This window comes from Camelina sativa, chromosome 13, assembly GCF_030686135.1.
Source record: "Camelina sativa cultivar CO46 ecotype springtype chromosome 13, ASM3068613v1".
Taxonomy (NCBI): Eukaryota; Viridiplantae; Streptophyta; class Magnoliopsida; order Brassicales; family Brassicaceae; genus Camelina; species Camelina sativa.
In genome coordinates, this window is record NC_141892.1 from 11,524,472 (window position 1) to 11,541,816 (window position 17,345).

The 17,345-nt window shown below is 33.0% G+C and overlaps 2 protein-coding genes across 3 annotated transcripts; both read left to right on the forward strand.

Moving 5' to 3' along the window:
- Positions 1-2,970: 2,970 nt before the first annotated feature.
- On the forward strand, positions 2,971-5,137 carry LOC104736540 (uncharacterized). The gene is made up of 4 exons (XM_010456539.2): positions 2,971-3,465; positions 4,396-4,449; positions 4,582-4,638; positions 4,739-5,137. The coding sequence occupies exons 1-4, from the start codon at positions 3,166-3,168 to the stop codon at positions 4,889-4,891; spliced, it is 564 nt and encodes a 187-aa protein (XP_010454841.1). The 5' UTR covers positions 2,971-3,165; the 3' UTR covers positions 4,892-5,137.
- Positions 5,138-13,870: 8,733 nt separating this feature from the next.
- LOC104736541 (homeobox protein knotted-1-like 3) lies at positions 13,871-16,998 on the forward strand. Of its 2 annotated transcripts, none has more exons than XM_010456540.3 (6): positions 13,871-15,131; positions 15,519-15,639; positions 15,722-15,906; positions 16,069-16,200; positions 16,292-16,428; positions 16,520-16,998. In XM_010456540.3, exons 1-6 carry the CDS (start codon positions 14,427-14,429, stop codon positions 16,557-16,559), a joined length of 1,320 nt encoding a protein of 439 aa, XP_010454842.1. In that variant the 5' UTR covers positions 13,871-14,426; the 3' UTR covers positions 16,560-16,998. The 2 variants fall into 2 exon arrangements, with proteins under 2 accessions (XP_010454842.1, XP_010454843.1); XM_010456541.3 differs by having other exon boundaries at positions 14,045-15,131; positions 16,528-16,998.
- The last annotated feature ends 347 nt before the right edge of the window (positions 16,999-17,345 follow it).

Sequence of the window (17,345 nt, forward strand, 5' to 3'; positions counted from 1 at the left end):
TATGTCATTTAAACTGTCTTCATTTGTCAATTAAAAAAAAATGTGTTTGTTTCAATCCTTACATAATTTTATTTATATAGGAAAAATCATTAGAGGTGCTTTATACATGTATTGGTACACGTGTGTGTGTGTCAATACAAGGAATAGTATACAATGAATGAAAGAGAACTTTTGATTCACTAGGCCATGTGAATATGTGATGTGAGCTTTGGGACAATGTTGAATCTCCCAAATCCCAATGGTTTAATCTGGAAGAAGAAACTTTGACTTTATCGGTATATAGGTAGTGTTGCTCTTTCAGTTTTCACGTTGCGATTTTTTCTCCTGTCACTCTCATGACTCATGAGTCTCACATCCCATAGCAGCACCAGCACATGTACGTCCATATCTAACACAAACACTGTACATGTATGTATCTTAGTTTCACGAAAAGCTTATGTTTATAACTTGTCTTGTTTTTTATTATATAGTTGAACATGTACTTATTATAGTTATTTGCTTTGGACATTACAACCGGACCCAATCGGATGTATGTTAGTAAGGTTACTGTATCATCCAAATATTAGTTGTAAAAATTCAATTCAACATATAAGATTTAGTTAAAATATATTCATAAAAATATCTTGAAAGAAAGCTTAAATGTATAGACCAACCCTATGACGACAACAGAACTAGCTCTTTTAGACCGACCAAAACTACTTACAGGGAGATGGTATTGTTGAATGAATTAGTGGGATAGGTCTGGTCAACGATGAAAACTCGATGTCTTAAATGGGCCTAGCCCACTAATTTTTTTATGCAATCCAACAGTCCAACTATCATAAATCCGCCAATCTCATTTCTCTTTGGTGCTCATATGCGTTTGTACTTCTCTTTGGTTAAATATTGAGAATAGATATGAGTTTACTATATGTTGAAATTGATACTTTTTGTTAGTAATTGTAGAATGTAAATATGAAAAAGTCTTATTTGGGTATAAATGATTGTACTGTAGGTATTAATCCCATTGCCTATATCTTTGTTTTAGTACAGTTTCATAAGCTGTTTGTTTGATTTTTGACAATTTCATGAGCTCATTTAAATGAAATTACATTCTGAAGCATGACATGACTATAATCACAGTAAGAATTTTTTTTAATTTTATTAATGTGAGAACAAAATAGTGTACATGAAGTTTTTTTTTACCACTTTCCAATGCTAAACCTTAGAAAAATCAAACAAGGCATGGCTATGTTCCACGTTATATAGCTTCTAAAAGGAATTTGAATAGAACTCAACGCCACCAAAAATGACATTGTTGGTTTAAGGATAGATTTTCAAAACGAGCACATATGCTTATTAACAAAACCTATCATACACTCGCATGAAATATTGTTCATTTAATTTCTAGGAGATGGATTATACAAATTTTGGAAGCTGGATCTGAAAGAGCATGTGCAAGCTTACGTCATGGGCTAGGAGCTTCGTAGTTCTTAAGGTGGGATTAAAGATCACATGTAATTTCTAGAGTGACAATTGGATGGAGTTAGTTCCATTAGTAGAGGTCACTAGGAAATTAGGGGCAAGAGTTTTAGGGCTTCAAAAAGATGCTTCATCGCTGGCAGGTTTCTAGGCTTCACAACGCAACCTCTAAACCGACATGTGTTTTGCTAACATTCTCCGAAATCATTTGGATCCAATATCAAGAGGGTAAGACCTCAATCAATCTCTCTGGTCTGGTTCCTTCCATGTATAACGTGCTATGTTGTTTCTTTTGTTGTTAATTTTACTCATTATAGGAGGCGCTATTGTATGTTTCCATTCCAAGCTTCTTGGACAAATGAAGGTATTAAGTTTTTTTAAAAGAAAATATTGTTCATTTTGTGACTTCTTGGAGGGACGATCATCCATGAACATTTTCAATATAGTTTGTGTGAACTTACGTTTAAGTAACATCAACTTGATTTTTTTTCATAACATACATAGATATATATATATATATATGGATATATACAGATTCACGACTACCAAATCGAAAGATAAAATAATTATGTGAATTTTGAACTCGATCGGTAACTAACGGGAAAAAGAAGACTCAGGTCAGGTCACTCGCTTGCAAACAACTCTGGCGGTTATAAAAGAGCCACTTTGTATCAAGATTTCAACAGTGAACCGTCTGATCTGAGTAACCGGTTCCGGCCATTCAAGTCGTTGTCGACGAGCCTGATCCCACGACTCATTCCCAAAAGAGAATGACAACTTTATCATTTCCTACCTTGCAAAAAAAAATTGCTTTACTCACGACTTCGCCGCCGCCTCGCCTTCACACAACCACCTCCGAAGATCTTAAGAAAACTTTAATCCGGTATTTGGACGAAACAAAAAACGGCAGTCTAGGGAATTAATGGTTTCATAGTTAATTTCAAATTGGAAGAGAGAATTTGGCAAAGATTGTGAGTTCTATTATTTGTCACTAAAACACCAGTTAGTTAATCTCATGTTAAACTTTCAATATTTTTTTTTAAATGTTTTTTTTTTGGTAAAAGCATGTATATATAAAATGTTCTATCTTTTATTTTTACTTTTTTGGACATTGTAATATAATTATATATTTCATCTTGATAGAGACTATTATACCTAGTTCTATTTTTTAATTTATAAACATATTGTTTGACTATATATTACCTAAATCTTTATTATGGATTTATGATTAACTAGTTTCAATATTGAGTAATGCAAACAAAAAAAAAAATCTCAAATATATATATCATATATACCTCTTTAACTATAGCTATTCACTCAACATTTTAAGACTTCAAATAAGTATCGTACGTATGCTATCTCAGGTAATTTGTTTTCTTGATCCAATCTAATCTAGTCAAAATTTGAATAAGCCAAAATATAGATTGCTTCTCTCCTACTTAATTCTCCCACATCTTCACACGTACTAATTATTTTATACAACAAAATAATCAGTTAAATAAAAATATCAGAGATAAAGAATAAAAACAAACAACCTTTAATCAAATATCATCATTTCGTCTCCTTCCTTTTCTCTCTTTTATCTCTCTCTCTCTCTCTCTCTCTCTCTCTCTCTCTCTCTCTCAAAGTTAGTATCTTAGTACACACCTTTACGCTTCGTTTCTATCTTCTTCTTGGTGTTTTCTTCAGCTTTGGATTCAGAGAATGGTTTCATCAGATGAATGGACGAAGTGCGCGATGAGAGATGGAGAAGTTGTGGCAGAGCTTTTGGTGACGCTTAAAGAAGCCAAAGTAATCAAGAATCCGACTGTAGCAGCGCTCCGGTGGGGGATCCGACAGCCACGGTCTCAGTCTCCAAGAAAAGAAGCTGAATCTAGATGTAGTCCAAGTACACCACTGTCTTGGAGTGGTGGTTGTGGTGGTTCTTCTTCTTCTCCATCTGGTTATGTCGATGGTTACGAAGCTACTAGTCGTCGAATCAGTTCCGTTGGATCTAGATCGAAGGTTCGTTTCTCTTTCTTGATTATATGCCGACTTAACTGATCTGTTTCTTTTGTTCCATTTCTCTGTTTTGAATCGATCAAACTCTTCATCTAAAAACCTAATTCTCGATTTGAAACTTGGGTAACAAGATTTTCAGTTTGTCCAACATAACAAAGATTCTAGATTTGTAGCCATTTTGTTTTAGTTTGTTGTTTCTTTTTTCAATGTTACTGCTCCGTCTGATAAGATTCCAGACGTCCTTTTTTGTTTTTTTGCCTTCAAGAAGCTCATTGACCAACAATCATACGAGTAAAAAACAAAGCTCTGAGTAATTTAACTAGAGAGGGTATTCTTGTCATTTCCAAAGGCGGTCGTTTGATACGTTGTCGTTTTGGTGTTTGTGTTTGTTCAGTATGATTTGAGTGGTAGTTTCTTAACTTTTTTTTTTTTCACTGCTTTATAGTTTTGTTTTCATTGGTGATGGGCCTACGGCTTCGTTAATTTATGAGAGTTATCTCCCACTATCTCACAATAGACCCCATAGTTTCTTTTGGCCTTTGACTATGTTGTTGTGTCTATAACCAAGGTCCAAGAGGATGTTTCCAACTGATGTTGGTTGTTTCAGGCTAGTGTATTAACATTTGAAATAAGCATGCAGAGGAGCATCATCAGCTTTGGGTTATATTTGGTGGTGGTTTGATATCATTGGGATTAGTTGTGTTTGATTTGCTAATGAGAGAGTTTAAGGATTAGTTGTGTCTTGTTTGAAGAAAGAGAGTTAGGTTATGAACCTTGACGCGTTATTGAAATGTTGTATGGGTCACATGGGACCTTTTTTTTCTCAACATTCAATTTATGTGGGGACTTTCAAGTTTTCAAACTTCTGTTTCTTGTGACTCAACTTTATTATTAACCACCTTTCATTAAAACGTTCTTGTTCTTTTATCGTAGGTTCTTGTAACCGCAGACTTGGATTTTGATGTCAAGAAGTTACAGAAGAAAAAGGTACAAATTAAAACCACTTCCTCTCTTTTATGATTAAGATTTTCTTGAGTGATCGCAAGCAATAATTATTGGTTCTTGATGATATGTGACTCTTTCAGCATTATAATATTGTTTTTTGGATTCTATAAACAGGACATTGCATTGCTCAGATCACCATTTAGCGAGAACAAGGACTTGAAGAAAATCAAGGTGAACACTCATATTTTCAAATTCACTCTCGTTCTCCACCTTTTGTTTTTTGACTTGGTGATTATACTAAAGAACAACAAAAACCCTTTTTTTGTTTTAGATGGATGATAGTCAGAATCTGGTAGAGAATGAGAATTGTAAGGCGGATGGCAATTTCCTGCTACCAGATTTGAATATAATGCCATGTGATAGTGACCACTATCCGTCTTTGGGTGTGGAAACAACACTATATGGGATAAGGATTATAAGGTGAAAGGAACTCAACTTTAACCATGAGAAAGTGGTTTGAGAACCTGGTTTGATCAGAGTAAGCTGATCTGATCATCTTTGGCTCGCTCTTTAAAAGGGTCACGCATGAGCTCGAAAAGATGAAAAGATCTTTCTACGTATAAAATACCTCAGATGAAGTTTCCATTAACATTGTGGAGTTGTTTTTATAAAGATCATCAGCAATGTGTAAGACAAGACAAAGCTAAGAGGAAAATATAATTTTTGATAACTTCTTTGTAGCAACAACAAAGATAGATATTTCGTGTTATTTTGTCTATATTAGCACAAGGGATAATGGATGTTTCTTCAATTATTATAATAAAACTAGAAAAGTTGAAGAAAATATGTAATTTAGTTAGTCTCTTTTTCAAGAAGAAAACAAAAACAAAGGAGTAAACACAACACCTACATGTAATGTCACTTTCAACCACATTATCCATTTGTAGAAATTAAAAAAAAAAACAAAAATATATGAGAGTCCCACTTGATTTAGCCTTGAAAACTAAAACATATCAAACCCAAATATATGTCCAAAATCGCCTTAATAAGATTCTTATTTCATCACACAAAAGAAGCCTATATTGGCTATGGAGTATGGACCTTTGGGCTGAATCCCCGGAACGACCAACTTTTATCAACTTCTTACGTAAAAAAAAACAAATGGCATTTGGTAAAGAAAAGGATTAAACAAAATCTAACATCTTACGTGGGGAAAACATGTCTTAAAAAGTAACTTGTAGCAAATTGTAGTATTAACTATTAGGATTTAATTATCTGGTATCTCTATCCGAAGAATTTTTTCTACACATCCACTTTAATTCTACATATCCCTCTTTTTAATGAAAAGACGAAACTATCCTTCTAACAATTTTTAAATAAAAATCAAACATCCTAGGTGTACCAGTTGTACCCGTGACATCCTAATTGTACCTAGTTGTACCCAGTTGTACCCGTGATACCCTAGTTGTACCCCGCATAGTGGGATTCGAACCTTGAACGCGCGCGCGTGCGTATGGAGCTCGCAACCACTGAGCTACTGTGTTTTTGGTTGAACATTTACTATTTTAATTATCTTTAACCTTTAACAACTTTCATTAAGAGTAATATTGTTTTTATACTATTGAGGGGTTTTTGAAAAATTGTTTTGATGGATAGGAGGATATGAGATTTTGGTCCTTAACTATTATAACACATCAGCCAACTGTTAGAGAAGGCAATAGTTTATAAATTTCACTAAAGTGGTTTACATGTACGAGATGTATCATCATAGAATAAAAAAGTTATGGGCCTCATTCTCATAAGAGTTAAGTAGTTGAGATGGTAACATTTTCTTCTAGGCCCAGTCGGGTATAACCAAAGACTTTAGACTAATTCTTGGATCTACGGGATAATTAATACCTGTAATGAAATAGGTCTTTATGAATATCAAAATTGATGCTTAATCTGATGCTTTCAAATCTTAAATGAGAACAGAAGAACCCAGCCTGGAATCTTTCATCAATATTGCTCATCGTCTTTTCGATATTGGGTGGAGAAAGCATGGCCTAAGGTACTCAAATGTGTCGAATTCATAACCAAAAGTAAGCAAGCAATGTGGGTGTGGTATGGCCAAACGCAGAAGAGCTGAGAATGAAAGAAGAGGAGAGAGTGGAAGAGTGGTCCTGGTCCATAAAAAAAAAAGAATTGAATTGAAAATGAAATAACTTGCTTCTACCTCTCTTTGCTTTTTCTCTATTTTGAGTGGTCCACTTTTCATGGAGAACAGTCTAATTTTGGAGTTTTAACTTTGATGAGCATACTACTACTATATGTCTTATTCCTCTTGACTTTTAATTTTACTCCTTTGAGTCCTTTCTCTCTTTTTTTTCACATTCCTCAATATCTATGAGTTATTCTAGTTAAACAATTTGAGATCAGTCTATATATAGTTTTCGTTCCTCTTTCTATCTCGAATGTTTAATTGATAACTTATTGCAAAATCTTGTTATTATTTATTGGATTATTATTACATGATTTACGTGCAATATGTCTCATTGATAAAGTCTTTTGTTAACCAGTGCCAACCAAGAAGATTAGTAGGCCCCAAACTGGACTTTTTTTTTGTTCACTAATTATATAATATATATAAATCTTTGATAACCAATGGTAAAATAGAATCATATAAATATGTCGCATCAAAAGACTTTTAGGAAACAACCTAAATATGAAAAAAAAGTGGAATCAAAATATCAATGATAATGTTGGGATTTCAAATCAAAATTGTTTGTCCTTGGTAGTCTCATGATTTACGTCTTTGGTATAGAGTTCACTCCAACGATGTATGTATCATCATACACTCTCTCAGTAAGTATAAATTAGGACTATTAAAAAGTATGTGAATTTAACTTATCAGCATACATATTAAACAACTGACCATCAAGCAACTTAGTGGTAATATTCAACTACTACCTTTTGCCAGTGTACAAGTGGGATATGATTGACATTAACTTTTTGTTTATCGAAATATCAATATCACAAACTTGATTTGGATTATTGTACTGTAGATCGGTTAATTAAAATTGAATCATTTCCTATTGGTGAAGAAAATTTTTTTTTTTGGGGGGGGGGGGGGGGGGGGAAGATTGAGTGTTGCTCGTGTGTCAATAAAATAATAGTTAGCAATAAAACTATGATTAAAAAAAAAATCTATCATATGCTTGACAAAAAAAAAATCTATCATATATTATATTTGTCTATCATATATAAATTATTTGTAATCTGACTAGTTTTATTATCATCGGTGGCGGTAGTCTCTTTTATAATTTTTCGTTACGAAAATAGAAAATTTATTTGTTTAGTGTAAGCATTTTTTCGGGTTTAAGTTGTTGATTTTGCTTTAGTTTCAAATTTAATCACTTGAATTCTTGAAAAGAATTTCATTTTTTCGTCTTTGTTTTTGGAGGTTTCACACTTTTGCAGCAAAAGAAAAGGTGTTAAGTTTTATATACTTTTTGCGCCAAATTCCTTTGCAAATAAACTGTTATTTTATTTTCTCCTACACATATTGCCTTGCAAATAATCTATCTACAAGGTTAATGAAATTTTTTTTGTCAATTAGCTTCATTTCTGTTCCATCGCTGCCCCACAATTTCAAGTTTTCAACTAACCTGTTTGACAAAATCCTATAAGAACTCCACTGTCGGCAAATTAATTGAGATCTCTTATATATATATTTCATTTTATTTCCTTAAACACTTCAACACATACTATACCGTGAAACGACTTGTACAATTGTGTGTATATATAAAATCGGCTTGTAAAATTTGGGGCCGTTTCTATATGTATCTAGATGAAACATGCATTATGATGTTGTTCATTTACATTGCATTTTTCCTTTGCATTATTAATAAAAATAAATGGAAAAAATATAATGCAAATATGTAACACATCCATTTTAGTATTTTACTGTTGCATAGTAAGTAAAACAGTAATGTGTCATACAAAAAGCATAGATATATTATTTCTCGCTTTTGCTTTTTAAACTATTCTCGTAAGTCGTAACTAAAACATTATTTTATACTTATATATAAAATTAGTAACACAATATATCTCCTAAAGTTAATTTTAGTTTTCGCTATGCTTTTTAACATATAGCCTTGTGAGAAATTGGATGGTTGTGTTCAGCTTTAAAGAAAAGGACGCAAGCGAAGATCAAAAGGTTGTGAAAAGGACACACATTTCCATTATAATAGTCAACGACTTATACTAATAGCTTCTCTCGATAACGATGACCCAAAGGCAAATAAGTAGTACATTTCATTGTGTAGTCAGTGACCGAAGAACATGCTCACTGTTCGATAATCTCACGTTTTCCGTAACATAGTTAAACCGACAATTTTATCAATATAAGAGTTTGGTTGCACAAAAAAAAAAAAAAAAAAAAAAAGGTAAACCGACGATCATTATTAACTTTAAGCTTACAAATGAGGGAATAAAGTCAATGCGCAAATGAAAGAGCGAGAAGTTAATAGGTTAACGACGATTTTGGTTAGAATCACTCCGGTTTGCAGGTAACCGAGGCACGATGAACCGGATAAATATGTGTAGTGGTGAGCTAAATTTAAAAAGGGTTTGTAGCTGGCATAAACCATGAAATTTTTATACGAAATGTAGTTATGTAGTATTTGTTTATGTCAAAATGTTATCTTTAAATTAGTTACGGGAACTTAAGCCTAACTGCTTGTGTTTTTTAGCCTAAAGTTTCGTCTTCCTTCGAATTTCGTTTGAAATTTTATATTTTATATTTTCAACGTCTTTTGTTTTCCTTCAATATATAAAGTTTCGAGGTATATTTTTTACTTAATACTCTCTCTCATAAAAATTAATGTTTAGAAGATTTTACACATATTAAAAAAACAATAATTACTGAGTTTAAATATATTTTTTGTTTGACTAAAAGAGTATTGTTTAATTTTAAACCAATAACAATATAAAATTTTAAATATTTTCAATGATTACTTATTGAAGTTTACAAAACATCAATTTTTGTGAGACATAAAAATATCCCAAAAACATCAATCTTTACGAGACAGAGGGAGTATATCGATATTAGATTATATTGTTTAGACATGGTATTTTTTGTATAATTCCACATCAAGTTTCACTCATGAAATTTATATTAAAAAAAAACCTGAAAAACAATTTGTTATAAATAAATAAAAAATGGAAGGTCGGTATAAATGATATAATGGAGTCTCCTTTTGTCAATATACGACAGATATAAAATTTGAAAAATGTTTTCATGAAAATGTTTTTTTTTGTCAGAGCCAAATTCATTTTACCTTAACGAAATAAATAAAAATGGTTGTATATATTGATTGAGAGAATTTGTTTTGTGGAAAGAGAAAGAATAGTAGTAGACTAGTAGTAGCAGGGGGAGGGGGACCATTTTGGAGATAGAGCTTAAACAGTTGGCTATTTAACACAACAACTGGATACCACGCGCTATGTAGTCCCCTCACATTTTATTTTCTTTTCACTTTAATTTCAATTTTCTTGTTCTGAATTACTTCTGATAAACAGAAATTTTTTATAATATAAACAGAATTTTTTTAATATAAATTCTGATAAACTAAAATTTTCAAAATAAATATATCTTCTACTAAAACCAGAATTCAGAACAAAAATGAAAAATTATAAAACAAATTTATTCATAAATCAAGAATCCAAAAAAATATTCTAAAAATAGAATGGAATTCAAACTAAAAATAGAATCAAATTCCAACTACAATCTTGATTTAATAATATAGTAGTTTCTTATTTTATTAATACATAAAACTATGGCTTGGAATATTTGCATCAAAAAAATTTGAGGAAAACATGGTTAAAAAGTATTTGAATTGAACTATCGTTCTGTAACAACCCGTCCCGTGGATCCTACTAATCCATGAACCCCACTAGCCCCCTACTAGTTGTCTCAACAGATCTGTCTGTAGACTCTGCTAGCCGCCCAAATGGACCCCAAGCTGATCTTGCAGGGCATCGATCATAACCCCTCACTATGGATATCTCAATCTACCAGTAGGTTATTGGTGTGTGAGGCGTTCCTCGAACCCTGGTTCCCACTCTTTAACAACCTTCCCACATGATAAGTTGTCACCAATTAAGCTGCACTAGTGGAGTCTGCAGGACGGGTTGTCACTCATTCAAACTTTATAAAATCATGAACGGATTTTTTAAAAATCTATATTTCGAATACAAAAAAAATTTGACCTTAAAAAATTACCTTATTATTACATTAAAAAATCTGAATCTAACCACTTTTTGCTTAGCTTTTTATTATTTCATTGATTTTTGAATATTTTAATTAGATTGGGTATTTCTATTACTGATATTTTGGTTAATTCAGATATTTTTTTGGATAGTTATAGTTTTCTTACCATAATTCTTTCGGTGATTCGAATAATTTTGCATATTTTAATATTTTTGATAGTTTTTGAATATATGAATATTTAAAATATCCAAACAGATCCTATAAACTTAAAATTCAAACATCCGAACCAAAATATAAACCGATCTTGAAAGGATAATAAAACTCCCACAAAACCAACCCTAATTTTTGTTTGCCCATTGTTGGGGTTAAAACAGACCTTACCACTTGATTTAAGCCGGCGGCTGTCAGCCCTAAGTCTGAAAAATCTAGGATTGGTCCCCACGTTTCTTTCTTTTTTTCCTTTTTCGATTTTTTGTATTATTTTGTCGTATCTATGATTTTTTCTTTATACTAATATAATTAATTATATCACCTCATCTTTTATTAGTATTAATTATTCGGGAGGGAGGAGGGTTGCATCAATCCAAATGTACGGTTGGGATTCTCTTATCCCCAAACGCATGCTATTAGCTTTGTGTGAGGGGACCACAAAACATCTGTAGTCCAAACAACCTCCTCTTGACGCGTGTCCTCTGTTTTTTTTGGCCCGCCCGAGTTAGCGACGTGATTTATGGTCCCCCCCTTCTTTTTTCTTCATCATCGGTTGTTTCCGGTTGATTGGTTTATACAAACGGATTCTGAAATATTTGTGGTTAGCTTCCACTAATTTACATGGCTAATCCGAATTAAAACATAATAAATTCAATTATGTATGGCTAATATTAGCGCTATTAGACCGTTTCTAAATTATAATTTTGGTTTGACCATTGTAAATGGATAATCGTTTATAATGAGATAAACTTAAAATATTTTGATTATGAAGTAGGTGACACAAAGAAGTAAAGGATAAATTAAACGAATTGGTGTTAGTGTAGGACAAAATTTAAAAGGTTAGACAGAGAGAGAGAGAGAGAGAGATGTTAAATGTGATTAAGAGATAAGAAAACTTTTTGAACTAGATTGGTTCTTTTGTCGCCTTCAATCAATGTTTCTACTTTTCGTTGATGTTCTTCTTCTCAAACACAACTCGTTTTTTTTTTCATTCTTATGTAGCTAGATTGTATCAGTTATCGTCTTTGTTTTGTTTGTATTTTTTCATGTTAGATATTTTCTTTGCTCATATTTTTTAATTTCAATGAATGGATTAGATGGAAATAAAGTTTGCATTAGACACACACACACACACACACACACAAAAATTACACTTGTCTTATTTTTTGCCCAACAAAGCAATTGATTTTTGAGATTTTTATTCATTTTATGATTTTTGACTTTTTGTTTTAGTTTAGTGACGAAAACGAAAAAGTTGTGATTTTCCTCACGCTCCATGGGGTGACGTGGAAAGCACGCTCCAACCTTTACGGGGGTCGTCGCTACGTATTGCGTCGCTTTAGTTTTTTGGTTGTTTTTATTTGTTTCTGTTATTATCTATTCGTACTCAAAATAACTCAATAAACCTAAGTATGACTCACTTGTAGAATATATATATTTTTTTTAACTTTAAAAACATATTTATAGAAGGACTTAAAAAATCATTAGAAAAATGAGATATACAAAAGAGTAGAAAATGAAGGTTTTCGATGCGCTGAGGTCTATAAAAAAGTGTGATCAACATTTTAAAATGTTTCGATCGGTGTCAAGAAAATACTAGTAATTAATAATTTTCGATTGTGAAACTATAATACGTAATTATAGAAAGATGTGACAGAAAAGAAGAAAAATATTACGTGTGTTATTTAGTAATTAAGAGATCAAGTTTAGCATATAATTAGTAAATGTGTTATTCATCATATTTTTTTGTTTTTCTTTGTTTCTGTGCTACGAATTTAAAATCTAGTGTACTGTAATATTAACGAATTAGATGGGGGGATATGAACCATATCATATGGTTGAGTATGCATGTGAATCGAAAAGTTTTTACATATTATGTAGTATGTTATGTATGATCGTGCATGTTTCAATTGAGAGTTTCACACGTGTAGTTTGGAACAACCTCGCCTTTTTTGGTTGAGTAAGATGACTTGTGGCTGGACATTTATATAACTAAAACTGAATAAAAAGATTTCATTATGTAATAATTGGACTGATTAGTGGACACATTTGATGAAGTCGTTTCTTAAAAACTAGTAGATATCAGCAAGCACAAAAACAAACGGTTTGGAACTATGATAATAAAACTTATATGTTAGCACACATTTCTGTTATTTATCATAGGCTTAATTGCTTATATATATCACTTATAATTTACTAAAAGCTTAAAATTATCGGTGAATACTAGTATTCATCAGGGATCCTGCAGTAAAATCTGAGCGTGAAACACACGCGCTGCTTCATCTTAGATATAAGTTGCGTCTATAAAGTATAAACACAACACGTAGCAATATCAAACTCTTTTAGAAAAAAAGGAAAATACATTTATTATTCTCAACAATAAAATAAAATTAAAAAACACAGTTGAACAAGGCAACGACCATTCTTAGCCGTCCGATTCTCAATAAATCCAGTCACCACTAATAATCAACGACTTAGATTAGTTCTTACTTTATTTAATTATTTATTTTTGTCGCGACCTAATCTTTTATATGTTCATTAGTCACTTATTTTATATACTATATATTTCTTGAGGTCTATGTGGTCCATTGTGATTCGAAAATTGAAAAAACAAAACATTTGTGTCAACCATAACTTATTTTTTTTGTTCAAACGCATTGTTTGTAGTGTGTACTGAATATTAAATATCTTTTGCTTTGAATATTTCCCGAAATATTGTAACGTTAATTTATGATGTCGGATTTTTATTTGTCCGAAATATCACTATAAAAGAAAAGTTTACAATACATCATTTTATTGTTAAAAAACCAGTTTATCTTTTCTAACACAAAAATTAATTTAGAGTTGAAAATCTTCTACGCCAAAATTTATTTCATCTCTTTTATTTTTTTGGATTTGTTATAAATAAATTTGTTAAAAGTCTCTAAATATTATACTAATACTCTAATAGTCAAGATTTACATGGAGAAATTTTCTTTTTTTTCTTCGATTTATGTTTCTCAAAATACAAATATAAAAACAGATTTTTTGGTATCATGAATACCTATATTTTCGCATTATATTTTTTTTGTAAACAATTTTCCATTTTGGTTTGGATGAGCTGATCTTAAAAAAAAATACTCTGATAGTCATATTAAATACGTTTCTGTACTTCATTTGTTAATTACTATTATGAAAATATAAAATTCTATTTTTTGATAACTAATGTGAAAAAAAGAAAGAGAGAATAAAAATATGAATAAATGGTCATCTCTCGATCTCTCTCTCAGCTCTGTACAAGTCTGAACACACCCACATATATATACTCTCAGATATACATACATACACACCACAAAAACCATATACTTTTTCCAATTTTTAAAAAACAAAACTCTTAAAAGTTTCTGTGTCTTTTTTTTTTCTTTTTTTTTTTGGAGAATTGAAACATATGAAGCAATCGTCATAGAAGCAGCAGAGATTCACCTTCTTCACTCTCCTTTCTTTATCTTTCCCTCTCAGAAACAGAGAACCAAAAAAAAATTCAAAAAAAGAAAAAGAACAACGCCAAACCAAAACGATGGCGTTTCATCACAATCATCTTTCTCAAGACCTCTCCTTCAATCATTTCACCGACCAACACCAACCACCTCCTCCGCAACCGCAACCTCCTCCTCCTCGGCAACCGCAACAACAACATTTCCAAGAAGCTCCTCCTCCTAACTGGCTCAACTCAGCGCTTCTCCGCTCCTCAGACAACAACGGCAACAACAATTTCCTCAACCTCCACACAGCCACCGCGAACACAACCACCGCTAGCAGCTCCGATTCTCCTTCCTCCGCCGCCGTCGCTGCTAACCAGTGGCTTTCTCGCTCCTCCTCCTTCCTCCAACGAAACAACAACAACAACGCGACCGCTTCCGCCGTTGTTGGAGACGGAATCGATGACGTCACTGGAAAAGGAGGAGGAGGACCGGAGACGATGATTGGCGGAGAGATGAAAAGCGGAGGAGATTACAAAAACGACGGAGGAGGAGTTGCGGTGGCGGACGGGGTTGTGTGCTGGCAGAATGCGAGACACAAGGCGGAGATCCTCTCTCATCCTCTCTACGAGCAGCTTTTGTCGGCGCACGTTGCGTGTTTGAGAATCGCTACTCCTGTTGATCAGCTTCCGAGGATCGACGCTCAGCTTGCTCAGTCGCAGCACGTCGTCGCTAAGTACTCAGCTTTAGGCGCCGCCGCTCAAGGACTCGTCGGCGACGACAAAGAGCTTGACCAGTTCATGGTATTTATATATACATAAATTTCGGATTTTTTTTGTTTGTTTTTTTTGTTTTTATCTAGCACAAAATTTAATAACACAAACTCATGAAATTAATTAGGTATCTTGATTTTGAAATCTTAAAAACAAGATTTGTGTTTTGTTTTTTTTGGGGATAAGCAATGGCGTAAAGATTAAAAATTCCTAAATTTTTACATTATCTTGACCTTAAGTAGGACCAGAAAAGAAAAAAAAAAAAGACAGAGCTTATGATATACTATTGTTGGTTGTGTAATAAAAAAAAATTGAAACACAACAATCTTTGTTACAGAGACAAGTTCAGTTTTGTTCTTTGTCAATGTTTATTATTGTGTGTTTGAGGTATTCAATTTTGTGGTTGTAAAATTACAGACGCATTATGTGCTGCTACTGTGTTCTTTCAAAGAGCAATTGCAACAACATGTGCGTGTTCATGCTATGGAAGCTGTGATGGCTTGTTGGGAGATTGAGCAGTCTCTTCAAAGCTTAACAGGTTGGTGAGAATCAATGTGTCCACATATATTACCTGTTTGGTTTCACTACAATTATTGTATTTCTTTTTTTGGGGGAGATAGGAGTGTCTCCTGGTGAAGGGATGGGAGCAACAATGTCGGATGATGAGGATGAACAAGTAGAGAGTGATGCTAATATGTTCGATGGGAGCTTAGATGTCTTGGGGTTTGGTCCTCTGGTTCCTACTGAGAGCGAGAGATCCTTGATGGAAAGAGTTAGACAAGAACTTAAGCATGAACTCAAACAGGTAATAACAGCTTAACTCGTAATATGATCTTCTATATTAGACCCGATACTTATCATTTCAGAAGCCTATAAAGTTTATATATATTCTGAACCAAGTAGCAGTGGTAGTATATGAGCAACAACAATGATCTAACAATGTAGAACCTTTGTTTTCGTGGAAAAGGGTTACAAGGAGAAGATAGTAGACATAAGAGAGGAGATACTGAGGAAGAGAAGAGCTGGGAAATTACCAGGAGACACCACCTCTGTTCTCAAAGCATGGTGGCAATCTCATTCAAAATGGCCTTATCCTACTGTGAGTTCTCTCTCCTCTCTTTCAGTAACCCCAATCAGAATTTTACTTCCAATTCCTTCAATGAGCATATCAAATTATTGATATTTTGTAGGAGGAAGATAAGGCGAGATTGGTGCAGGAGACAGGTTTGCAGCTAAAGCAGATAAACAATTGGTTCATCAATCAGAGAAAGAGGAACTGGCACAGCAATCCATCTTCTTCCACGGTCTTAAAGAACAAACGCAAAAGGTATATATTACTTCTTTTGTCTTGAAGACATAACCGAAAACTTATCGATTGGACGACTCAAAAGTCTGAAACTACTTTGTTTGGATGAAAGCAATGCAGGTGACAATAGCGGAAGAGAGCGTTTTGCGTAGAAAGAACAGAGATAAGTGAATTTGGGCGAGGTGAAAGATGGGATTCGAGTTTCAGGGTTTAGGGGTTAAGGTTGAGAAATTTATGGAGGAGTTTGGGTTATACAGAGAGAGGGGACAGTATTAGAAAGTAACTTTTTGTGCAATTACATAGTACGTAGTTTTGGTTATGTGTCATGCTGCCCATATATTTTATTAAGTAGTACACAAACCAAAAAAAAAAAGATTAAAAAGAAAAGGAGATTCAGGCTTTTGTTTAATGTTTGTTGTTGTTTGTGTTTGCTTGTCTGCATGAGTTTTAATTATGAACCATCGGATAATCATCATCATCATTATATCTTGTGAATAAGAAGATAGCGAGAGGAGAGTATTGTGATTGTGATGCACAGTTTTTATAACCTTTTTTTATAGTTCAGTTCAGTCTATATGTTCCTCTGTATAACCATACTTGTCTCCATCTTATCCGCTGCTTTTGCCATATTTATTACGATGTTACCACTCGAGCTTATTAAAATTGGCTTTGGTGAGTAAGTACATGTACATAGTAGATGACGACAATATCGAAAAGGCCCCATCTTGATAATGTAGCTTTGCAGCTGGGTACTTTTGTGATTTAATATTCTGAAACGTGTTATTTTCTACTCAGTTGTTTATTCATCTTTGTTGTTTCGTTTTATCACGTTTGTGACTGATAGCCACAAGTTACACGAAACTTTTCGACGAGATTTTTCTATCGATCACGGGGTGTTTGTGCACATGAACTGATCATTAACAAGTTTCATTTATGGA